The 27,938-nt window shown below is 28.0% G+C and overlaps 1 protein-coding gene across 2 annotated transcripts in view; it reads right to left on the reverse strand.

The window, feature by feature from the left end:
• LOC129960998 (protein TANC2-like) overlaps positions 1 to 26,039 on the reverse strand; it is a 52,345-nt gene extending 26,306 nt beyond the window's left edge. The window contains exons 1-8 of one of the 2 annotated variants that reach the window (XM_056074788.1): positions 25,891 to 26,039; positions 18,240 to 18,386; positions 14,788 to 14,847; positions 14,248 to 14,340; positions 11,633 to 11,710; positions 10,003 to 10,112; positions 5,986 to 6,112; positions 433 to 619 (exon numbers count right to left, since the gene is read on the reverse strand). In XM_056074788.1, coding sequence (XP_055930763.1) covers positions 433 to 619; positions 5,986 to 6,112; positions 10,003 to 10,112; positions 11,633 to 11,710; positions 14,248 to 14,340; positions 14,788 to 14,847; positions 18,240 to 18,386; positions 25,891 to 25,960 — 872 coding nt within the window. In that variant the 5' untranslated portion in view covers positions 25,961 to 26,039. The remainder of the gene's footprint in view (positions 1 to 432; positions 620 to 5,985; positions 6,113 to 10,002; positions 10,113 to 11,632; positions 11,711 to 14,247; positions 14,341 to 14,787; positions 14,848 to 18,239; positions 18,387 to 25,890) is intronic. The other variant, XM_056074789.1, reaches the window with a different exon arrangement.
• Positions 26,040 to 27,938: the final 1,899 nt, after the last annotated feature.

Genomic DNA, 27,938 nt, shown 5'->3' on the forward strand with positions numbered 1-27,938 from the left:
AGTATATTAATAATGCAATCGTTTCCTTGAAATCATCTAACCAACAAACCAAACATTTTCAAAGTTTCGTTTCAATTTTACCGCTTTCTAGAAGGTTTAGATCGGTGGTTTCATGTTGAAGATAATTTTCATTGGGATAATAATAATTTTATCTCTGAAATATCAATTTTTATCAATAAAAATAAGATCTCCAACTCATTATGACAGTTTTGAGGGCATTTTGATAAAATATGGGAGAAACCTGAAACAATTTCCTTTTATATTCTCTCTCATTGCACGCCTTCGCAACGGCATCTGTCGAGGCTCTGAGAAGTTATCTCATTTCAAATTTGTTGGTTAATTTAAACTTACTCTGTATAATTGAATAGGTTATACATAAAAGCTTTAAAGGTCGATCGGCCCATTAGCATCAAATGTGATTCAATAACATACCTTTCATCCTGTAAAAGGAAGTTTCTATATTCTGGCAGCTGTGGAGCTTGACAAAGTTGAGCGGCTAAACTGTGAATAAAATCTGGAATTAAACATGTTTCTCTGCAGTCCATCTGGCAGAAATGATACCCGACAACTTGAGAAGCCAATCTTTCGAACATTTCCAGTGAACTTAGTGCGACGTCATCTAGATGGTTCAACAAAAAATTTAAGAAGAAATGAAGCTATATTTTCATGTTTAATCATTAGAAAAACATTTCAGCTGACTGAAATGTCAATTGTTTTTTATACGTTTTACAGAATCCACATTGATATCATGTCTATTTACTATATATATATACTACGGTAAATATAGTTACTCGGTTATTATTAATAGTAATCGGTCAAAGTGATAAATCGATTAAACACTTTGACCGGCTATTATCTATACTTATATAAAGCTCAATGTGTGTGTGTGTGTGTGTGTGTCTTGGCGCTCTACAGAAATGACCATTTGACCTACAGCTACCAAATTTGGTACGTGTATACCTTGCAGATCGGTAATGTGCAACTAGGGTCCCTTTTTTTGAAATATTAATTATTAATTAAAAACTAACTTTCCCGCCAAAAAAAAAATAAACGCCAAAAAAAAAAATCTTCATTTCCCCACCGGCAAATGAGTAAGGCTTCAGCAATTTTTCCCCACGCTAATGAGGCTTAGGCGTAACATTTTTCGGCCGATTATTTCAAACGATTCTGTTTATTTTCTTAATGTTTGATGCATTTAAAATCGAACATTGTTAATTTATCGATCTTTCAGATTCATTCTGAAGTACTTTTGAATTAAAATAAAACAGAATAAAGGAAATTAAAAATTTCTAATCCGCATAGCGTTACCCCAACTCGCGTTGAAAATTCACGCATGCGCATTGTGTTCTGATTGTTTACATCTATTTTCAACGGAAGCGGCAACGGAAGCAACTAACCTAAATTATTTTTAGGTTAGTTGTATGCTTTTGTAATTAAATTGTATTTATGTTAGTTTAAGTTCATCGTTTTTCAAGTAATTTTTTTTACCTGTTTTCGACCAATTATTTTAAACGATTCTGTTTATTTTCTTAGAGTTTGATACATTTAAAATTAAACATTATTAATTAATAGACCTGCTCATGATGAATCTGAAAAAATTTTGTTGACAAATTCTTGAGATATTACATAAATTAAGAAAGATATTCATTAGTACCCATAAGGTTTAAATGTTCAGTGACTCTGTTTTCAGTAATCATATTTTTTAAAAAAATGCTTTGTTTTAGTAAAAAATATTATTATATTAATTGCAGATTAATCATTTCCACTTTAATTTAAAGCATAAATTCTACGGGAGCTAACAGAAAATTAGAGAGATACAGATTACGTTATGAATGAAGGCCTTTATAATATTATGAGTGAATTAAAATTTGAAGTTTTAAAATATTTTAATGAAGAAGCTATTAAAGTAGGAATTACATAAAATATTTTATTATTAAAATTTTAACGAGCATTAAGATTGGCGAACCGGCTGGTCGCCAAAGGTGGCTAGTTAATAATAAAGATTAATTACATTAGCCGTAGCATAATGCATAAAGAAACAAGCTCAATTCAATCACATTTTTATAAAACGATTGTACAGTATTTATTTTAAATCTTAGGTATGTATGATTGGTGTTATTCTTTTCAGAATTCATTCACATTTAAGGTAACACTGTTGGAATTGAAAATTTTACAGAATTTAAGGGGATCAGTCATTCAGTTCAACGATCCGTTCTTTTGGCAGGAGACGGAACCTCCATGTAGTACAAGGTTATCGATTTAAACAGGAGGAATTTAGGTGCTTCCTTCCCAAAAATTGTAATCTTGATCCCAACCATATTTTGTACACATATTCTCCTGAGTATGAGGCTTCGATTTCGGGGGAAAAATCATTTTTTGACAGATAGGTGAAAATTGGTTTGGTTTGGTTATATTAACGTCCCGTTTTGAAGCAACACTAGGGCTATTTTGGGACGGACCTCGTAATTTTGAACCGCGGTCAGATGACGAGGACGACACCTGAGCTGGCACCCCCTTCTCCACACCACACCAGCGGGAGGACGTTTGGTCATGACGGATTTAACGTGCAACAGACCCCCTTACACGACGGTTCTTCGGTGGAATCGAGTCTCGAACCTGAAACCCTCCGGTTCCAAAGCCGAGACCTTACCACCAGGCCACGATAGATGAAAAAAAGGTGCTGTTCCGCAATATGTTATTTTTAAAAAGTACCTCAATAATTTTTCTTTTCAGAAAAACTGTGAAGTTATTAAACTACACGTGCACTAAAGTTATCGTTTGCATTTGCTATTGTTTGTTAAACAGCTGCAATTGCCACCTTGTATTTCAACTTGTTTTTAAGCTTATCCACGTTTCATTGTAAAAGTTGGAGTTTCTTCAAAGAGCAAACACTTTGTGTGTTGCTTGAGAGCGACAGAGGCATTGCTATTTTTCTAGTAAAAGACTTTAGTGAGTAAAATTAAAATTATTATCATATTCATATTCTGTAAAATCATAGTTTAATGAAAAATTGCTTTATACATTTGTCATGTAGGCAGGAGAATATTAAATACAATATTATACAAATTACTAACACCATAGCCCGCTTCGACGGTAAAAATATGAACTATTTTCCCTCCTGAATGATAATAACAGTAGAATGCTTATTTTAATATGTTTGATCTCTTAAGGCAATTTTCGCAGTAAATAATGAAAAAAAAAATCTTCCTTTTCCTTTGAAGTCACCAAAAATGATTCCATTATCTAATGATTTCTATCAAAAAATCCTTATAAAAATTCTTATGATTCTTATAATAATGAAGAAAGATATCAGTTATCACAAACAATTATAAAGAATATAGGTAATTTTAAAGCATACATTTGAAAATAGTCCTAAAATTATTAAACCTGGTTCAAATTTTTTCTAATTTGAATCATTTTAAGACTGAAGAAAAACTTTAACCTTTTGCATCCAGTTTGCATAGGCAGGTGAAAGGTTTTCTTTTTTTTTGTTTTCCTGATTTTTATTAATGAATTTAGGGCGCACTTCTTTTTATATGAAAGCTATTGGACCTGCTCTTTGTATGCATGACATTGTTTGAATTCTGAGATTTCACAGTTCCGTTATTTAATATTTCAAAGCGATTTGCTGTCATATCTTGTATATCTAGGTTAAAATACTACGAAAATATTTTTGAATTTGTCTTTTGTTTCCATAATTGGAATAAAATATGAAATTTAGTGTACCTTTTCTGACACATTAATTTCGGAGCTTTTGATTTTTAAATAACATAGATTTGAATGAAGAGTCATAATCTAATTTATTTTCTCTAAATTCCATTTGAGAGCATTATCATATGAGCTGATACAAGCACCGGGCTCAACCCTTTCACAGCAAAAAAAAAAAAGTAATATTTTTTTTTAAAAATAAAATAAATTTTTATAATATTAATGAATCTTGCTTTCGAAAGACTATTTTTTTCTAAACATAAGCAAGATTTTGTTTCGTGTTTGTTAGCAAATAATACGTATTAAAAATTTCTGGAAATAACACAAAAGGTGATTGATTCTAAAGTAAAATACCCACTTTATTATGAGTTGGCGGTATTTCGCATGAGACACATGGCAAAACAAAAAGGAACATGGCGTTCATCCGGGTACGGGTTTGGAAAGGGTTGCCACATGGCGAGTCATTGACTCCTTCAACAATCTTAAACGAGTTTAAAACATCCAAGCGCATTCTTCGTCAATTCGGACTTTTAGAAAATAGAAACGTAATATTCTAATGTTGATAAAGGACAAATATAAATATGGGTTCACTAAAAAAAAAGCGTTTTTTGTGGGACCTAAAATTAAAGCATTCCCTTACAATATAATATGCAAGGCTATTCAAAACAATTCTTCCAATCATAAATTAATGTAACTTTCATTTAAACAATGATAGAAAAAAAATATTTGAACGCAATATACAAAGAACATTCAAGTTTTGTTTGGTCACATAATAATTGCCCTATGTGACCTATGTGTCACATTGGCAGCATCCGTAGAGTAATCCATTTCACACAAGACGCTGTGAAACAGGCTTATAACTACTGACGCATATTCTGTAACTGGTTGCATGTGGCTATCTAAATTTGCTGCAATTACTTGTAGTTTCTTCATTTCATTGAGAGTTTCTATGAACTCTACCTTATCTTTTCTTTTATATGCAACAATGAATGAAATGATGATACATATAGAGATATGCTATAAATAATAATAAAATAGGCTACCGCATGGATGTTCTATAGTCCCAATTGATTAAGTCACAATACGCAAATAAAGATTTAAGCTTCTTTCTGCTTTGCATAGAGTTTTTTTTCTTCCTATCATAGTTCACAAGAAATTTGTAGCCATTTTTAATTGGTGCGAGTTTCTTAATAATCCTCTATTAACCTTACATACCCTATTAGCGCAATATATTGTACGATACCTACACGATGTTTCTCGGCATTCTGAGTGCCGTACAAAATTGTGAAAATATTGCAACAACGTGTTTTAGTCTTTTTTTTTCTAAGTCCCATCGAAGGACACCTCAAAGAAGGGGGTGAGAAGTTTCCGATATGGTGGTTGCTTCTAGCTTCCCTGGTGGTTAGCCGTACATCTGACTCTCCGAATCGCCCGAAAGCACACGGATTTAAACTATAAAACTGAATGACCGGACCGCCGCAACAGCAACACTGGCGGGAACTGTGGTTGAGTCCTAAAGGCCATCACCGGCCACGGTACAGCTCTCCCCGAAGGAAGTACGTCCTGTCATCGATGGGAGGAGTCAGATCCCCCACCTGTTTGTGTACTCTCCAGGGTGGCGAGATCCAACCACCATTCCGGAAGCATCTCATACTCGTTTCGAGGTGCCCCCAGGGGGGATTTCCTGGTGGTTACAACATTGGTGGTTTTTCCCTCTTGGACCATTGGGGTAACGGACAACTAGTTCGGGAATTTCTTTTATGAATAACCTTATTTTGTGCAGTTGTATTGCCACCATTTTTGTAGTTTTGATTGATATTCATTACATTAATAAATGATAAATAAAATTTTTAGTTATTGCATTTTTTATTGAGCGAGAAAAAAATAATTTAGTAAAGAAATGTTAATGCAATTTTATTAATTTTAATTAAATCTTTTTATCATTATTCTTAAATAATAAAATCTTAAAACTATTTTTCTTGCATTCCACAAATTTAATCATATAGATTAACAAAGCTATTGTTGTAAAATAAAAAGTCATGCAGCGAGGAGTTAATGTAATCCATGAGTTTCAAGCAATAAAATTGAATCGAAAGCATTTACAGAAGCAGAAAATGTGCACTATTTTCAATTCGAAATCATTAGTAAATAAAATATTTTTCAACTAGTCATATTTCATCTTCTGATTTCAGATCCTTATCCTTATCCTTCAGATCATTATCCTTATCCTCTTTTTGAAAACATTTTTTTGTTCCAAAAAGTGAGGAAACTACTTACTTAGGATACCCGATTTACGCTTGCGTCCGAAAGAACTCCAGTCTACAAGTTGAAGAATTAGAGATGTTTTGCCACACCCTTCGTCTCCAACTAAGAGGATTCCTTTCAAATTAGACATCCCAATGACCTAAGAGAAAGAACTCCTCATTTATTATGAGAACAGAACACAATTGATAAGACATTTGGTCAGCAGGATATTTAGCAAATATATCCTTTTATCAACAAGTATAAAAATATTCTTATAATGATTCCACTGAGTAATGATTTAAATTCCTTAATGAAATACTTACATGATCTGAAATTTTTATTAGGAGAAATTAATCATTTATAAACACGCTTCCTTTAAAAACCATGCAGGTATTATTATTAGGTATGATATTTTTTAAGCACTATATTTAATTTGGCTTGCTTCATATTATTAAAGATTCAATTTTGTAATTGATTTTTCACCCTTTTCCTTATATAATGGAATTCCAAAATTTTTCAACTTGTGATTTCTCTTTGAAAATGTACTATTTTAATATTTAAAATTATCTATTAATTGATTAATTTAATTTAATTTTCATTATATGCAAGTAGCGCCGCTTGACAGTGAATTGAGAAATACCTAATATATATAAGACAGTAATAATAGTCCTATATATAAGATAGTAATAATAAAAAATTTCCCTTTTTTCAACACAATTAAACTAATTGATTTAAAACAATTCAATATAATACTACATTATACTAGTAAAATAATACAATAAAATGGTACATTATTATTTTATTGAAGCTAATTATACATTTAATGCAATTAAATTTTAAATACGTGCATTAAATTAAATTTTTATTAAATCAGTATTAATTTACTATTTTTACATTTAATCCTTTATTAATTTTTAAGACAGTCTTCTATATTTAAGTAGCTATTTATTAAATAAATCAAAACTAGTTAAATTGTTTTTACCTTAAATACATCAATCAAAAATTACTTATTTGTATCAATTACTGTTTCTTTCTTTTTTTTAAAAAAATTCATTCATAGAGATTATTATTTTTTTACTCACATAATTTACAATGGTTAGAAATTTATCAAGATTAAACTACATAATTACAGCTGATAACAATGATACGACAGTGAAATGTTGATAATCCTCCGACGCAGGCAACAGAGTTGTGCATTACTTATTTCTAGAGATATGGAAATCGTAGAATATTTGAAGCAGTACCAGTTCTGTTGATGTTTCAGATGGGCAGTCTGCTTGTTCAATAGCGAACGACACGTAGTCTTTTGTGATTCTTTGGAATCTAATCATAGACACGGGAGTTTAGTGTTGTTGTTGTTGCTTATGGCACTTGTCACAGACAAATTCGCCGACGAAGTCAGCGATTTTAAGCCGAGTTTCAGCGTTTCTTGTTTCAGTAGCGACATCTAGGGTCAAGAGTACGTCTTAGCTACTCATGCGTCACATCCCTTTTCACGGGGTGGGCTTCATTCATACATTTCATTCACTCATACACAGATAGTTATTTAGACCTGAATAAGAGAACGATCACCTCTGATCCAGTACCATCACTGGTATTCTCTCGACTTGCAGGACTTTGTGGCTACGACAAATGTATACGTACAAATTTATACCATCATGAAAATTGAGAGCTTTCGGCAGGCGGGGTTCGAACTTACAACCCAAGAGATGCCCTGCCAACCAAGCTATACTGGCCCCGGGAACTTAGTTTTAAGATTTACAACTCCCAGACCCATGATAAAAAAATCAGTCATGGTTGTTTACCGAATTGTTGCAGAAATCCTTAAAACGATAAAATCCAACGACGATCCATGAGAACCATCAACAGAATTGGTACCAATTCATGAATTCTACAGCTTCTACATCTCTGGAAGCAAATTGTGCATATGGCTGATGGGAACATCAAAGACTTTATAAAATGCTTTCAAGAAAACACCAATGCTATATCAGATGCAATTACACTGTTACGGGAATCACCCGGTGGGAGAGAAGTGGAAGAAATCCAAAACATTGGAAAACAGAAAACGGAACTTTATTCCACAACAAAACACGAACACAGGTAACCGAGGCACAGCCGATACATATGCAAGAAAGAGCACTTGTAGAAGCTAACAGCACTAGTAGAGAGATAATAGCTGATTCGAAACAGCAATGATGCTCAAAGTGCATAGTTAGAGAGCTCCCTTCGCAATCAACACTTCAAAGAGGGAACCATATAATTTCTTCAACCTTTAGGGTTTATATATGCTTTCCGATAAAGCATATAATTTTCTCCAAGTTCCTAAATGAGATAGAGCCGTAATTCGTGCATTTTCCTGAACCTTAATTTTTGTGGCTTAAGTTTCGAAATTCACCCCGAAATGGTCGCCAATCTCTGGGATTATTGACCCGGCATCCATTCAACATCCATTTAGAATCAATGTAAATCTCTATTTTCAGCAATAAGACGAAGATTGTAGAAAACCATTATTACAGATTTGTAACGATATGGGTGGAATTATTAAATTTTCAGTTCTCAAATACAAATTAGATATCGGGCATTTTCTGAACCGGCATCGAATTTTAAAACTTTTATATGACCAACTTTTTAAAACTTTTATATGACTTTTATAAACTAATCAGCAACATTAATTAATCTGTAAGTTTAGATTTGTTAAATTAAAAAAAATCATTTAAATATAACAGACTGTTTTTTAAAAAATAACTAGTTATTATTACCTATAAAGTTTAGAAATACAAAAAAATTGACCATTTTTTAAAGTTAAAGATGGGCATACTATTATTAATTTTTCTTCATAAAAATTTCAGATCATTAAAGGTATGGCAATTAAAAAATAAATCGATGTTTTCATTACAAAAATATGTAAAATAAGCAAACTATTTAAATTTCTGTTCTGTATTTTTATATAATTATTTTATTTTCATTAATTATCACATTTTAAAAATATAATCATTAAAGTAATGATAAAATTACTAGTCTGAAATGTTTATAAACTTTATTGTCAAATTTTTGTAAGATTCAGGTACTTTGAACTTCATTGAGTTTGCCCTCGAAATGAGTTTGCACTAGATATCCTCTGTTTCTAAATGATTAAGCGGTGAATGAATTGTAATATTTTTAAGTTAAAATATACATTGAGTAATTCAGAAGCCTGAAGTTGCTGAAAGATTCGATAATTTGCAAACAAAAGAAAATCGTTTGCTTAGAAAGAATGGGAATAAAATCAGACTTTCTGATTAGCATAATATATAGCTTAAATTCTTGTTCGGTTCTGCATTTGTCGAGCATTGCATAAGATATAACAGTGAGATGAATAGTGGTTTATAAATGTTCAATGTGTCATTCTCCATTCAGAAACATAGTAGTCAGATAAGGAACTATACTTCTAATTAGCGAAATTATGTTTCTCATGTTCTGTGATATCATCGGAAATGGTGATTAACGTTGCGGTAAATGTAGTTCCTTATCTTAAAATTTCAATTCCTGAGAGGAGGGCAATACATAGAATATTTGCTAGCTGTTTCTCCGACCAATACCTTACCTCATATAACACATCGATATGAGGAGGCGGTTTAATTTGAAAAATAATTCCACCGCTATTTATTTCTGATTTCTGGACAAAATAAATCCCAAATTCAACTCAAATATTTTTGTGCAAACAGTATCTTTCGATCTTCATGTGTTTGAGAGTTATTTATTTTTCAAATTGCTCTTGTCTTTTGGAACCCCTTATATATTTCACCAATACTATAACTAAATTACTATATTATAGCTAATAGATGGCCAGTAGTAATTATGAAACTGTTAAAATATTTAAGATAAATTTAATTGTGAAAATTATGAAATTTTTATAATTAAACCAGTCGATTAAGTATTATGCGGATCCTAATGGACACTTACGCTAAATAATGTTCAGATAAGTGACCGTGACTGATAAAATATCCTTAAGAACGAGAAATATAAAATAAACGAGGAATGTGCCGGAATAAGAAAACTTGTTTTTGTAACCTTGCTGATTTCTTGGAATATCCAGTCTCTGTACAGAAATGAGGAAACTTCATCTGTTTGTGGAACTTCAAAGTACAATGGCTTCAGCGTGATGTTGTTAGCTGCTGAACCTGGTATTAAATATTATACAGAGATTAGATTATGTAAATTTAAAACTGCACTTATTAGATATTTTATTTGGATATTTTAGAATATTCAGTAGTTTTTAATGTGAACATAACTGAATATACTTTATATTCATGCTGAAGAATTACATATTACAATGAATGCAAAATCTTATTGATATTAACTCCTAAAGAAGTTCAAGATTAACTCTTACTTGTACAGTACATTTGAATAAATAACCCATCTGTAGCACAAGGATCTATGTACTTTTATGATAAATATGATGCAACAAACTTATAGTTCTTTACTTGAACGAATTAAATTAATCATGAAATAATAGAGTATAAAAAAATGAGAATTTCTTTTTCATTCATTGTGATACATTTAATACGCATTTATGCATTTTATACTCTGTTACAGAATAAAATTTCATCTCCTTTCAACTATTTTTTAAAACGTTTTTAATTACGTGGATGTTTTAACATCATTACTACTTATGTAAATCTAACTATTTACATATTATTTTATATTTCTTTTTCACAACTTCACAGTTTTTAAAAATCGTTGTTACCAAATTTGGAAATATTTTCTTTTTTATCTTTTTGGTTCTATTGAAACATAAGGTGACTTTTCTAAAATACAGTATATTTTAGAAATAAAATGAATTATTTCCCTTTCTCTAACTCTTTAAAATACACCTTTCAAAAAACATTTCCAAGAATGACATCCACTTTTCTAGAGGCCAATTTCAGAAAAAAATATTAAGCAGTTAGCAGCCTAGGACTTCTGAGCTGAGGGCGGTAACAAGCAAGCCGATTAAAAAATTTTATTAACTTAATTGGCAACTAAATAAATATTTCATGAGTTATAAGATATTTGAACCACGGCATGAATTTGGTTTTTTATGCATTATAAAATAATTATGCAATTTGTATATTGAATCACTAAATAAGTTAAAACATAATTAATTATTCACTTATAATATAATTCAATATTAACTGGCTATGTCATATTCCACTTGAAAAGCCTTCGAAAATTATAAGTTTTAATGTAATATTTGTTTGAAGTTTATAATTATCCTTAAAATCATTAAAAATAATTAAATACGTTTATTTGCCCAGTAAGAAAATTATTAACAAATAATTAGGCTTAATTTTCAGGAATTTTAATGCTTTTTTTTCCATTTTATATATATATATATATATATATTCACAAAGTTACTAATATAAAACTGAAATAAAATAAATCCTTAGTATCTTGTTAAACTTAAAAATATGTTGAAATGTGAAACTTAATTAACTGCTTATTAAAAGTGGAGCCTCATAATATGTATAGCCTGGAGCTACAAAATGTCTAGATCCTCCACTACATTTTTCAAACTTTTGGTTACTCAATATTAACATTTTGGAATCATCTAAGACGAAATAATTAAAAACAGTTTAACTTTTAGGTTTTAAAAGTTAAATATAGATATTCAAGAATTTGATATAATTTTGTTTTCTCTTGTAATAAACACGCTACTTACTTGGAAATGTCGCATCAAAAGAAAATTCTACACTTATATTAGAAATTTGAGAAAAACGCTTTGAATTCCTCTTGTCATCTGTAAAAACAAAAGAAAGATTATTAACATTTCGCGTTGTTAAAAAGAAATGGAATTTTATTCTAAGTAATTCTTTAAAAGTGAGAATTCGATCATTTTAAATTTATCTTCGAATTTTTTACACTCCGTACTTAAATAAAATTTTTAAAATACAGATCATGTCCGTCTTTTGTCTTATAAATATGAAAAACTATTATAAAAAGCCTTTATGAGAGCATTAAAAATAATGTTTTTTTTAAAGAAAAAAATATTGAGTTCAAACAAAAAATCACAACTGCATGAAACGTACGCAGAAATACTTTAAATAAATAAAATAATATTAATAATAATTTTCAAATTTTATGTAATGAATATCTCGGAAGTTTTTGTTTTAGTTGATATTGAATGTGAGATTATATCCTTCTATTATTATTTTCTGCAACTCCTGATTTATGACTTCTGCACTGACTTCCAGATTTTTTATGAAATATTATTTTTTCTTTTTAGTGCATTCATTAAATCAGTTTTTTAAAGATATTATATTTATTATGTTCTAATTTTCAGTTTTTATTTTGAATGATATTCATCGTAACGCAAAAAAAGACTCAAAATATCTAATCCTTATCCGTAAAACACCTAAGGCAAAGCACTATACCAAATCATTTGGCTTTCATAAAGTTTCAATCTGTAAGCTAAGCAGTGATAAAAAATTTCATCGTGAAGAATATTACCTTTTATTAGCATTCTTAATTTCTAATAATAGATATTCTAATTCGTACAAAATTTACATATTTAATTTTCTTATTAGCAATATTAATATTTCTATTTTAAGAATAATTTTTTTAAATTCATATCTCTATATAATATTTGTAATTTTTCATATTTATTAATTTTTCTATGAAAAATATCGACATCAGAACAAAACTGTAAAGGCATGAGATTCTTGAAAGAATGCTATAGGTGGATTAAAAATTTAATCACATTCATAATATATTTTACTTTCAATGAGCAGTCAAACATGTCTTTCTTCTGATTCCTATATTTTTAAATTTCTTTAAAATATTGCTTTATTTTCAGTTAAAAAATATAATTTCCTATTTTTTATTAAACAAATAAAGCGGCGTTTAAAATGTTTCTATTATTATTAATATTATTCTCTTTAGTCATACAGTTCATTAATTTAATATATCTCATAATTCATGGTTGCAAATATTACGGAATTGAAAATTTAATATTTCTTATATGAATTTTTAGATGGCTCCACTTTTTTCAAATTAATTTACTAGCTAAATTAATATATTAATTAATAATTAAAAGCTTAATTTTTAAAAAATTCTTCTATTGTATCTGAAACCAATAGTTACACAAGATTTCCAAATTAAAGTGAATGAAAAATTGTTTACAAAATTCCATCCTTACATCATGAAACATGTCAAATAAAAGAGTTTAAAATTATATATATTATTTGGGATTAACTCAGTTTTAACATCAGCAAACTTAAACTAAGTTTTAACTCAGCAAAACATCATTCACAATCTATGTTTTGCCGCTTAAAACGCAAAATCATCTAATTCTTTCCGTATTTATTGCTCTTAAATGTTTTTATTCCAAAACGTTAAGGTAATTTTTTTTTTCATTTCAATAAATGCGAATGCCATCAATAACACATTTGAAGTGAATATTTGAAAAATCTTAAATAAAATTTTTAAATTTAACACAGATTTCTTTATTTAAATTCCCTAATAGAGGGATAATAAGATATAAAAGGTGAAGTAAGTATTGCTCAAATAAATTCAATTGAATGCAAGAAAAGTTCCTAAATTAGAATTCTAAATTTGCAAGAAGATATTTGGAAATGAAAATTAATATTATTTGCATTTTAACGGAAAAGGACTGAAAGGATTTGCTTCGAAAATAAATTTTTATATTTATTTATTTTCCAGCATATGATTATTGATATTAAATTTTAGTTTACCATTTACAATTTTTTATACATTACATTTTACATTTTTTTTCATATATAATCTTTTGAACAATTATGTAAATATAAAAATGGAAGCCTGATCAATTTTAAGATGTAAACATAAGATTCTCAAGAAAAGAGAGCGAAAATTGCTTATTATGAAAACGTAAAGGTACAGAAGGTACAGAAAGGTACAAGGTACAGAACGGTGCAAATAGAAAGTTCATGTTTTGTTCCATATCACTCCGTATCTACAGTCTTTGTAAATCTTTTTGAACGTTTTAAATAATTAAATATTATTTAAGACAGAGTATAAAAGATTACTTACAAAACGGTCCTAAGAATATAGTATAATATATTATGATAAATTTTTCACTTTTTAAAATTTTACACATCCCACTTTTCAGAAGATGCATGCTTTATTTCCTTGAGAGAGCTCGAGTTTTGTTCTCCGAAGCTGGATTTCTACTATCGAAAAGAATTTCGAATACACATTTTCTAGGTAGAACACTCATGCTCTCTCAATGAAATTGCCCTAGTGTGATATGGGCTTAAATGTCAAAATCATTTAAAATCGGACATCAATGGTACTTACGACATATAACAAGATTGTTTTCATCAGCCGAATCTTTTCCAGACTCGTTGCTGATTTTCATTCTCTTACGATAAGTTTCGTTCGAATCTTGAACTGAAACGATTTGAGAATTTTAATTTCATAATTTCATGTATTATTTGAAAATATATATTAAAGATTTATATTTCACATTTAAAAAAATGAGAATTATTTATTCATGAAAGAAGCATTTTAAGCAAAATAAGAATGCATCTTATATATAAAATGTTTAAGTGTACCAATTTCTAACACCGATACTCATTTTAAGTCTCCGATTAAATGCACTCAGCAATTTAGCACATGAAGTCAATGTTATATTAATTACATTGAAAAAGTTCGCATAGAAATTAGTATATATTATGAATTTTTTTATTTAATTTTCTGATAACATGTGATTATTAAATGTGAAACTGATAAAATTATTTTTATAATATCTCTAAACATGATTGCTTTTTCAAACTCAGGGTTATGAAAGAGTACTTTTTATGAATATAAAATGATGTTAAACGTTGGAATACTTACTCTCGTTTTTTTCACGGACGCGTTGAGAATTTTGTAGTGATTTGTAGACAACCACTTCTCCTATGAACGTAAAAAAAATCATAATTTTATATCCCAATCAAATAGATATTAGTTTATAGTATATAGTTACAAATAGTACAAATCAGAATATACTATAAATCCGAAACAAATCATTATAATAGTACTAGATCGAAAAATAGTTTATAATTACTTTTATGAATCGAACTTCTCCCAGAATTTTGATAGGTATTAATTCAAAAATGTAAAATAAAACTGTGTTAAGACAGATATATGGAACGATATATATATAATGTGTGAATAGCAATATGGGAAGTTTCTGAAACACTCTTGGATAAAGTTTGTATTTCAGTTACAAATAATATGCAACCATACAAAGACTACTTTTGTGAAAGGTTAGTTTATCTGTTTTGCCAGTGAAGAAAATTTTTATTTTTTAGACAATCTCTTAGTATAATAAAAATAGAAATAAAAATAATTATTTTTTTAAATAAACAGTTTAAACGTATAATAACACTTTTCAAATTATTCAAGACAAATTTATTAAAACATTTGAATATAGAATCTACAAAATTAAATAGACATCTCTTCAAATTCTATCATAATATGTTTTCAATAATTACTACTATTTTGTTACAAAAAGAATTTTTCAATGTACAATAATATTTTTCATTTATTTATTCACCTTATATTTCCTTATCTTATCCTTATATTCAATTTTTATACAACAATTTAAAGAAATTTGGGCTTCATTCCTCCCGCGTGAAATTTCTTTACATTTGGTGAATGATTTTTATTGTTATCTATGTAAACGTGAAAAAGGAATAAAAACGTATGAAACTCTTGTAAATTTTAACAAACAAAGCAAACAGGCAGTATTGCATAAATTGAAGCATCAGTTGAATGTCACAAAAATCTAAAGAGTTCTTTATTATCTTTAACATTTCAAATATATGCTGAATACAGTTATACCTAACTTAGCGAGAACTTCCAAAAAGAAGTGATTCGCTTAGCTAGGAAAACAAAATGTAATAAAATGACTCTGATTTCCAGATTTCGATCAGAAGTTTTTACAGAATATTACCTTCTGTGTATTCCCTTATGTGCAATTTTTCTACAATGCAGAAAAATTGAAGAAATTTTGCTCATATAAAAATACACGTTTTCTAAATTTATTCATCACCTAATTAAAAGTTCAAGGATCATTTTATAGAATCTCCTAATACGAATCAATTTCCTTATTTATTTATTTTTCTTTCAAACTAATAATTTTCTAATTAAAATCGACAAACCAACATTCTAATTTCCCTCACTTTATATCTGATTTCTGGCAGCGTGATATATTGGACTGTTTTAGATAACCAACACAATAACTTAAAGCTAATAACCATCAACAATAAAAATATTGTTATGTCCATGTTAAAGTATAATTAGAAAGGAATTATTAAGCATTTTATTTTATTTTATAGAGAATCATAAAAATTAAAGACGGCATCACGTGTAATCCTCGTTTTTCGATTTCATGAGGCAATTTACATGAATATCCAAGGGTATTTTTATTCTCTTTCTATTGTTAATAGAGAATTGAAAGTGTGCGTTATGATTGTAAAAATGCATGATTTTGTTTTATTTAAATAAGTAATAATAAGGCTGTAACTGATAAATAGAATGTGAATTGAATTTGTTTGTCTCAGATATGCTATAACCATCGCAATTTTCTGATCTTTCTAGACGTTTCGAAAAATATTTTATCTTTTAAATTCAAAAGATTATATGGCCTTCAGACATAACTATTGCCTTGACTTCAAGGTAGAATTGTACCTCTTAATGGTTGACTTTTGATAAAAATTTCGAACTGTTGGCGCATCAAATCAATTTGCTGATGATCAAGATGCGCTGTTACGGATTTTCTGTCTTTTTCCCAATACCGAATATGATCTAATTGATTTGTAGTAGGATATTTGTAACAAAGTTAATTGTAAGAAATATAATTTTGAAACTTTTTCCCTTGGCTACCTACTTCAATAGCTTCTTTTAACATTGCAACCATGCATTTTACATTAGCATATTTCATGTTTGATGCGCAATTTTTGTAGGGAGGGTTGCCAGGAGGAAAAATCTATTGCGCAATTCAACGAAACACTGAAGAGGGAATGGAAAAGCGTGATTTATCTCAGCTTGTCTTTTCTGACGAACATTAATTTTATTTGCTTTCATTTTTCTCGGTACATTTTTTTATTCGTTTGATCGATTTTAATACAGCAAGGGAACTATTCAATTTGCATTTCTTTCTTTTTCTTTGACTCGATAAACATCATACATAAATGTTTATTCGTACATGTGCAAACCTACGTTCAAGTGAATTAATTCGTGGTAATGAAATGGGAATTGAGGCATTTAATGCCGTACTGTCGGCTCAATAATGAAATAAATAATGATCAAAAAATGAAACAAGTCACTGAATACCAGTCAAATGTAATGTAATGGATGTTGGTGGCATTAGTAAATGAAGTCAATTCAAGTTCTCTTGGCTCAAACCGGCACTCCGTTCCAATTTAATTTTGAAATCGATTTCATATCTATCAGCACATTTCACATCTATTTGTCACGTGATCATGTTATCAAGTGAATTATTTCATTCTTGTAATGATGAACAACATACTCATCAATTCGTAATTCTTCACTGAATACTTCAGATGAAATCAGATGGATGATATTCGTAAAATATTACCTGAATTTGACGAGATATAAGGATTTTGCATCATAACAATGCATTATTTTTATAAATTTTTTAATCTAAAAATCTAATTTTGTTTTAATTTATAAACTTGCACCGAAATAGATTTAAATAAGATATCATAATATTGCGCCATCTTATTTTATTATTTCGGAATTTTTTACCTAAAATTTAAGAAATACGAATCGATAAAATCAGTATCCTTCTGGGATGACTTCATGTGATAGTTCTGATTGAACACATTTCTATTCATAGCAATGTAAAGAAGAAAAAGCTTCAAATATCAGGAAATAACGCACACAAAAAAGGAAGAAATGCGTTAAATATGACAATCTTTTTATGTTAAAATACTTTACCTTACAGTTTATTAATTAACAGTTTTGGTACATTTGTCGGCTTTTAATATCTGTTGCATTTCTATAGCATTTGCAATGCCTAATTAATAGGTATTATGATAATAAGGAAATTACATTGCGGTGGCGAACGAATTATTTCCATATTAAGAACAATACGAATATTTCCTCCTATTATTATTTCTGAAGCTTTTCATAGCATTCCTTTAAATCTGTTCTGAAATGCAAACCACCGACAATCTTATGAACCCTACTTTTTTCTCTACATTGTTCTGAGCAAAATATTTTTATGCAAAAATCCAGATTTTTTTCATGTCATAGCATAATTTATAAAAATGACATACGTGAGCAAACAGGACAAGCGTCTTGAGCACAAAGGCAGGCATAACAGCGATGATGTCCACAAGAATCAACTACACGTCGTTTTTTACCAGAATCAAATGGAAGTTTGCAATAACAGCAAACACCTTTGTCCCACTTTTCTTTCCAGCCTGGAAGAGATCACAAGTCAATATGACTTCAAGAAAATAAACAATATCAATGGAAAACTTTGCGTATAAAATTAATTGCTATTATTTTTACTTTTTTTTCAAGCCTAGGAAGAAAAAAAAATCAATTAAAAAAACATGAATAATGTTAAAGAAAAATCTGGAATATAATATTAATTGAAATCATATTGCATATAATGAATATTTGAAGCATTATATTTCAATGACAAAATTATATTCAATGATTAAATATCATTCTCTAAATAAAACAATTTGTCTGAGAAAGTAACATATGTCGCTTTGAAACTAAAAAAAAATCTCGATTTTGCTAATTTTCGAAGAGGAAACAACTACATAGCATGAACACGTAGTCGTACATGATCATACCAGATGCGAAAAAAAAAATCAAAAATATTCGTTAGATGTTTCGAAAAATTCAGTTGTCTAAACGACGACTTCTAAAACGACGGTATTTTGATCTTTCGCTTTGAAGTTTCAACGGAGAAATTCAATAGAAATGAATGAAAATTATTTTATAAATCTAAATAGAAAACAGAAAATAAAGGATACCAAATAATGAGGAAAAAATAGGAATTCCTTCAAGTAAGAAAAAATTGTGCATTAACAACGTACTTTGAGTGAGATAATATGATTTCTAAGATCTATATATTATTTATCAGATTTTTTCCTTTCCCAATCGTAAAATGAAATTTGTAGTGCTTGATTAAATTTTTATATAGGAGTAAATAGAGTATAAAATATATAATAAAATATTAACTACTAAAACTTATACCAGCACCAATTTTTACTATATGATAAACTCATAACTCTTAAAAATAAATTTGAATTACTTGCTTTCATTTGAAAAATCTAATAATCATCCATATTTTTTAAAAACTGAATACTTGAATGAAATACATATTATGAATTCTGAGATGCTAATACATATTTTTCAGTTTAAAAGTATTTAATACTAGGACACATTTTTAAAATTATTTTTATCCATTTATTGGGTGAAAATATTTTTAAATTGCCTCTACAGAATACGTTAATGATAAAAATAAAAGTCATAAAAACAATAACTTTTTTAATAATTCGGTTCTTAATAAATATTTTTTATCTTCGTATCACGTACTCCACGGTTATGCGAATGATCAAAGTAAAATTTTAACACAAAGTAACTTAATCACATACACATCTTTTAAATAAAAACAAGTAGCTAAATGAATGTCAAGGACGTGCTGATAATATAAAAGATTTTGCGGCTTGTGAACATGCCTGCTAATCCATCACGTGTATGCCTTTGAGCACTTTCTGCGCATTGAATGTTAATATGAAATAGTTTAAGCCAGTTTTTTTTAAATTTTTTTATAATTCCTGTGCCGGCTCTCCATCATAATTATAACCGAGACTTCACATTGAAGGTCTCTGGTCAGCTGCAGCTCTTCCAATGGATTTTGAAATTTTATATGAACATATTAAACTAATTTTTATTATTTTTAAATATTAAGCTATTTTAAGCCGCTTTTTATTTTTATAAAAAGAATTTTCTATAGTTTTTCCAAAATTGTTACTTAAAAATTTTTCATGTTTCTCCCCTTACCTTTTTTTTGTTATTTCGGATTCCTAAAAAGGGCACACCTCACAGATTGGCAATCACTGGTTTTAGTATATAGAGTATTTTGCATGATATTGATGACTTTAGTATGGAAGAAATTATTAATTAAAAATCGTTGATAAAAAAAAGTTTAACTCACAACTCCGGTAATTGATCTAAAAAAAAAAAAAAAGATTTTTAAAGTAAGTTAGAAACAATTTTTTCTTCGAAAATAATTTTTAGGTACACACTTTTATCAATGCGCTAATAATTTGATATTTTTATTTTAATTACTTTCACCTTTTTGGACTTCGGTTTATGATTACTAATCATAAACCCACAGGAATGATCCAAGAGTGACCGCCTCTATACTTTGAGACGTACTCTATTAGCTTTATAGCCCTCTACCAGCATAAAAATTGTAAATGCAACGAGAGTTCAATGTTTTTCTAAGTCTTGCACATGATTGTTTTGTATTTAGTAGAACAGTGGAGAAAATTGTGTATGAATTTGGACTGCCTTATTTTAGCCAAATTGAAAAAATCTAAATTAAACACGGAAATACAATTTTAAAAACAAGATCAATACCAAATTTCATTAATTTAAGTCGTTACATTTTTGAGTTATCGCGCTTATATATATGCGAATATGCAGACTGACAGACAATCAACCCTTTGATGGATTCGGTTCGAAATGTGATATAAATCTAAAAATGTTAAAACTGTGTGCCAAATTTTATCCATCTAGCTTTTTGCTTTTTGTGCTTATCGTGATCATTTTTATTCGGGCAGATAGACAAACTTCTTGAAAATGAATTTATTCAAAATTTGATTGAAATTTAAAAATCTGTTTAAAAATCACGAACCAAATTTTATCCATCTTGTTCAAAGTGTTTTTTTTTTAATTAATGTGTTCAACAATTAGATAGATATAATGCCAAAACGTTTCCTACATTTAGCTTCGAAAAAATCTCGAGGCTCAATTTTTTGAAGATTACATTATTTTCTCTTTGTATTTTTCATATTGGAGAAAATAGAATTTATGGAATCTTGAAATAAATTATTTTTTCTAAAATTCCTACAAGATTGCGTCATTCGTGGTTAATTAAAAATTCATCTATTGACAGAAAATTTTTGAAAATATTGGAATATTTTTTTTTATTATCGAAAAAATGCGAGTATACAAAATTTTAAAATTTTAGTGCATCAAAAAAAAAAGTTGAAGTTTCAATTAAAAATTTAATTTTCACAGATAAAACAAAATAAATTAAATATTGTTTTTTTAAGGATTTTTTTTAAGGATATATTTTGAGGATTTGCATATTTAAGATCACGCAACAATAACGGAAAAGCTGGAGAAATGATTGACACAGTAAAAGGGTTATTGATTCATTTTATAGATTTTTATGATAGATGTTTGTTCAAAATAAGTCTATTATAGAATAATATTTTTTTAAATTTTAAAATTAAAAAAATCTCTGAAAATTGCAGATAAATCTGTCGCAAAATTTTAAAATTATTTCATTTTCATACAATAGAATGCCTTTTTTGGGATAGAGAAATTAAAATCTAAATAAAAAAATGCTTAAATTTAAAGACTGAAATTATTAAAATCCAATCAAGTATCATTATAAAACATAAATTATCATATTCATTTTATAAAAATTCGTTCTAACTTGCAATAAATATTAGTTCATTTAAGCTGTTATAGAAATATAAAAATAAAGAGATAGCGTAAATGCCCCTTTTTGGTTTCTGCTGTCAGCATATATTCAAAAACCTATTTCGAAAACCAATTTTTGAAAAATCTGGTTTGTAAAATTAATTAATCTTCTGGATATGCGAATAAATGAATGAATTGGGAAAAAAAAAAAAAAAAAAAAAAAAAAAAAAAAAAAAAAAAAAAACTTTTTTTTTTTTTTTGGTAATTCAAGACACTCTAGTAATTGTCATTTTTCAATTATAGTTATATATTTACATAGTAATATATGTTTGGTCATAAATTTAAATAAATATAAATTTATTTGTTATTAAAGATAAATTATGTGATATGTGCAACGATCATTTCATTAGAATATTCATTTATTTAACTACGCGAAATCCTCTTTGTCTGCTTAATCGAAAGAATAGAAAAGAAAATGTGTAAAGTGAAAATCTGATACATCATTTCTTCTTTAATGAGAACTTAATAAAAAGAATAAAAATTTCTGGAGAATTATTTGATATACTTTCAGATTAAGTGATGTTAAATAGCTTTGGGTTTAGCTGAAGCAACTTAAATGGAAGAAATTCATCTTTTATTCAAAAGAAAAATTCATTACATGCCGATGTTCAAGAAAAAAGTATTAATTTAATAGCTTCCGGAAATAAAAAATATATAAATTTCTAAAGAAATATGAAGTATATATAAATATATTAGTAAGAATATATATAAATTATATATAAGTAAGAATATATATAAATTATGAAGTTTAAATTAGTAAGAATATATATAAATTATTAAAGAAATCTGAAGTTACAACACTAAATTTGCAATAATAGAGATTCAATATTTTTCAATTAACTTTTTATTTCGAAATCTCATTTAATAAGAATTTTTAAAAAGTATTACGCCTTTTCAAAAAAATTTGAATAGATATTTGGCATCCAATGTTTCATTCAGATATTTTTCCTTTGATGATGACGCGTGTTGAAAAAGGCCAAACCATAGAAAAATGCTAAATTGATAAAAAAAAAGTGGACAACAATAAAAGTAAAGCAATTCAACAGATAAGCGGAAAATTAATCTTTCATTATTCACGAAGGGAAAAAAAGTATTCAACGGTTTCTTTTACAACTTTACAGGATTTCAATTACAGAATGAATGGATGAGATTGAAAAGAAAGTTCAAAGGATTTGAAGAATTTTGTCTAGACGAAAGTTACGAAATAGGTCAATGATCCCCTAGTTGCAGAATTTTTTTTTTTTTTTTTAAATTTTTCATCAAAAGTTCCGTAAATCAATATAGTGTAAGAAACTCATGAAAATTAACAAAATAAATTTTGATAGTTTAATTTTTTTTATTTAATTAGAGGAAATTAATTACGGAGGAAAAGGGATCTAAAAATAAATATAGCATGAAAAAAAAAGCCGCATTTTTTTCTTTTTTTTTTTTTTGTAACTAGAAATGTTAGAAAAGATTATTTTTAATATATAACAATTTTAATAAGTAAAAGATAATTAATAAATAAACTGTAAGTGATGGTAATAAATTAAAGGATGATAACTGTTGATTAATTTTTAAAAATAATTTAAGAACAATAATCTACAGTTTTATTTAACAAAAATTATATAGCATTTTTGAAAAACACTTGCATTGTAAAATTTCAAAAAAAAAAAAAAAGTGCGATTCACATTTCTTGAGTCCAAAGAATTTTTATAAAAAGGTGATAAATGTTGATTGATTTAATGCATTGTTCTGCAATTAAGGCCACGATTGAGTTAAAATTAGTCGCTTTAGATCATAGAAACACATGGGATTACCGTATTTAATTCAAGAAAACAAGATAGAAAATTTTTACTTCTATGAAATCTAGCTAACTACTGTTTCTTTAATTTTTAACCACTTTTTAATTTCGACTTCGAATTAATCAAAATAAATTATTTTAATAGGAAATTTAAGGAACCAGAGAAGAAATTCAAATTGCAGACATTTTTGTGCTATAAATGTAATTATTCACTAACTGCTTTAATTAATTACAAAATTAACAGCAAAATTAAATGAAAGAATTATTTTTTTTAAATATAAATTAATGTGCGTAAATATAAATTACTGCGTAGTGTAAGTCTAATCAGTGTAGAAAGTTATCCTGAGTATCAGTTAATATTTTAATAGCTAAAGGAAGTCTCAAAAATGATCTAATGTATAATTAAATCTTTTTTAATTCAAAAACGAGATGAAATTGCGTATAAGAATTGCAAGATGAAATTGAGTATAAGAATTGCGAGATGAAATTGCGTATAACAGAATAAGACCATGAAGCAATTTGCTAGGATTTTGAAATAGGAACAGCGTGACGACTTCGAAGGAAAAAAAAAAAAAAAAAAAGAGCGACCTTCTATTTATTCTCTTATATTTTCGAATCTAAAAATAGATTAAAACTGGCAATTAAATTCTGTTTTGCATTATTACCTCAGTGACCGTAAAAGGAAATAGATTCTTTTAATCAAAATTCTAATTCAAATATTTTATTGATCGAGTTTTTTTTTCACACACAAAGAGAAAAAAATACTCTGAATTGGCGTTTCTAAAAATAGTTCATAGTCTGGTGACTTTCAGCAGACGGGGAAAAAAGATGCGGTAAAAGAAGGAAAAAAAAATGTCACCCATGTAAAAAAATGTTCTTGCATCAAACGAAATAATTTCTGAAATACGTTACAGAAAAATTATCAAAATGAGCAATAATATCAAGTTCCTGATTGTATCACTTTCCTTTAGTGAAAGAAGAAAAATTATTGTTTTAAAATCAGTTTTAAAAAAGGAAGTACCCGCAATATGCATTTTAAGGAAAAATTTCATTTCTTAAATGACAAAAATCTAATCAGTTTTAGAATTATGTTTTAAAAGAGAAATATTTACAAGCAAATCTTCAATATCAAGTTTTATGAAGGTCGATTTTTGCTGAAATTCTTAAAGGAATTTAATTCCCCCCCCCCAAGTTTATTTCTTTGTAAAATTCGAAAACGTAAAAAAAAATGTTAAAAAATTGTGCTTGGATTGCAATGTTTAAAACTGCCTCTGATTAGTATTTTTAAAATTTCATTACACTCTTTTGGGATATATTATAACATTATTATAGGTTATTAATTTTAAAAATGAGTAATTAATTGTACTAACTGTTTTACTTTTTAATCAATATTTATACATGTTTAGTGAATTATTGAAAACATTAAGTACGTCTTAAAATTATTTATCATGAGTTTCGCTTTTACCAAACTGTACATTGTGTATTTGATATGGAGTTAAAAAAAGGAAATTTTTAGCAAAAGAATTCAATGAAAATATAATATATGATAATAATAATATATTTTTTTATATATTTTATATATATTATATATTTTTTTATATATTTTATATATATTATATATTTTTTATATTTTATATATATTATATATTTTTTTATATTTTATATATATTATATATTTTATATATATAATAATATATTTAATATATATTTTTAAAAATTAGCATAAAATTTAAAAAAAGCTCAATTGGATACAGTTTTTTTAAATTCTGATAGAAAGACTTTAAAATTGAATATATTGAACCTTAAATTTATAATAAGTTTCCGTAAATTAATTTTTCAAATTCTGAGCTACTTTTTATATTTCTAATTCCTCTAGAAAAAAAATAAAACTTTTATTATACAAATTCAACAAAAATATTATTAAAATAATTTATTACACCGAAACGAACCAGACTAGCTTCATAAAATATGGCACTAAATCTTAAAATCTCAGTGCATTATGTTTTAAACTTAATTTATATTTCATCTAATTTAAAATTACTTGCATGAATTTTCGCAAATATTTTTTGCAATATTATTACACATAAATTGAAAAAAAGGTTATAACGGAATATTTTTTCCAATTTTTGAGAAACTATAAAGATAATAAAATAAACCATATCTGCATGCAACACTCGTTAGAATTCTTTATAATAATTTAGAACCAGAAATAAATCAATAGAGAAGGTATTAGCAGGGACCTGCGTTCGAACCTCATAAGCTCCATGCATATATTAGTTATAAAAGTCACTCGGCAAAAAGCTGGATAATTTCACAATTGCTGCATCTTACAATGCAATGCTAGCATTAATTATGCTAAAAGTTGAAAAAATGCATTCAAGTTATTTTTCGCACACAGGACTTACGGGATCGGCGTCTACGTGAAAACAATGTTCGTATGGGTCGGACCCAATCGTCCCAGGGCCAGAGCAACATGATTGTGGGACGTCGTTGGGAAGCGTCAGCTCCCAACGTTCTCTAAAATAAACTGCGGTCTACGACCCTCCTGCAAGAGGACTCCCTCGTACCTTTAGGAGAAAAGGATGTTGGGAAATTAAGGTGGAATCATCGCGAGTGAATGCCCGTACTTCAAATCACTTTTTCCTCCCAATGTGGGTAAACAGAGGGGATGTGATTTTTTTTAAGAGTGAGGTTTTAACGTGAATAAACGCGACTCAACGTGTTGCTAAGAGAAGATTATACTCCCCTGCGATCTGTGTTTTATAAGAAAAAGTAGTGAGGTTTGGCGATTTTTGAGAACTATAAAAGAATTCTAGGAACTCAAATAAAATTTTTCGACTCAAAAATAGGTTTGTAGAATGAAGACAAAGATTTAGATTAGACAGTTTATATACCAAATTTTCTTTATTATTCAGTTTATTTTAGTAATATTTCTTTGTTATTATTATTATACCAGCCGCATTTGGTGACTAGTTACTTCGCCGGGATTAATGCTTGCTCAAATTTTCAATTACATATTTTATGTAACTTGGTATTTATGGATTTTTCAGCAAAACAATTTTAAGCTTCAAATTTTGATAGTCATGAAACTCGTACTATTTTAGAAGCCTTGCACATTTCATTTCGTTGTACTATGCATTTCCCTACTTTTTTGTTATCTGGCTGAAGTATTATATTAACTACAAATTATTTTTTAATTTATGCAATTTCTCAAAGGTATACGATTTCTGCACAATGAGTCATACACTTCTCTGAATCACCGTACAATTCAATTTTCAGTTTTGCTTCCAAAAGGATTTAAATGAACATAAATATCCATAATATATTTTGTTTCAATCAATAAATGCATTTCTGAAAAAACTAGAATGGTTAAATTTTACACAATTCATCGATCCTATAAACCATATTCAGTAATCTATTCTTGACATTCTAACTTTTAACTTAAAAAAAACATTTCAGTCTTCTGCGACTAAATCTGACCGAGTTATGGGGGATATCATTATTTTAGGACAATCAGCAATTTCATTATTTTAAGTCAATCAAATGTGACTGGCGTACCTTCATCAAGTTTAGTTTAGTTTAGTTATATTAACGTCCCGTTGTAAAGCAACACTAGGGCTATTTAGGGACGGACCTCGTAATTTTGAACCGCGGTCAGATGACGAGGACGACACCTGAGCTGGCACCCCCCCCCCTCCACGCCACACCACACCAGTGGGGTACCTTCATCAAAATGGTCAATAGTGTGGTCTGAAATCGTGCATTTTTATAAGATAATAACACTCATATTTTCATAACTCAAAACAGTTTTTCTCGTAAAAAAGCGATTTTTTTTTTATTAAAGACTCAAGAATATTTTATTAAATATGATTCATTAGACCGAGGATTTATATAAAAAAAACTGAAATTCTGTAATTCATCAGAGCATTTATTGATTTAAACTAAATAAAATATAATCATTGTCTTCATATAGATCATTTTTCATATTAGAATGTATCCAGTTATTAACGGTTCAGAAATTAGCAGTTTAGACCTGATTTACGTGGATATCCTGTATATATAAAAATATGCTTACATTAAATAGTACTTAATTATTGAATTATAATGCAGATATTTCACAGAAATATTTTTCTTGCATTCATTGTCATACATCGTTTCATATTTATTTTATTTCATTATTACTCGTACAAGAAATTAAACTTTTCTAAGCTTAATTTGCAGTGGGAATTAATTTCTTAATATTTTAATTTGAACTTATGCCATCATAATGGCAACATGATGATAAAAGCTAATTTTTTCATGCAAAGCGTAACGTGCTAGGGCAGTAAAATTTTATTGTCATTTTGTGCAATATATATTGCTATGAATCATACTTAAAATATTTTATAAAAATTAATCAAAAAATTGGAACTCAGATAAGTTTTTCAACTCAAAAGTAGGTGTATCTATTAAG

The sequence above is a fragment of the Argiope bruennichi genome, chromosome X2 (assembly GCF_947563725.1).
Source record: "Argiope bruennichi chromosome X2, qqArgBrue1.1, whole genome shotgun sequence".
NCBI lineage: Eukaryota > Metazoa > Arthropoda > Arachnida > Araneae > Araneidae > Argiope > Argiope bruennichi.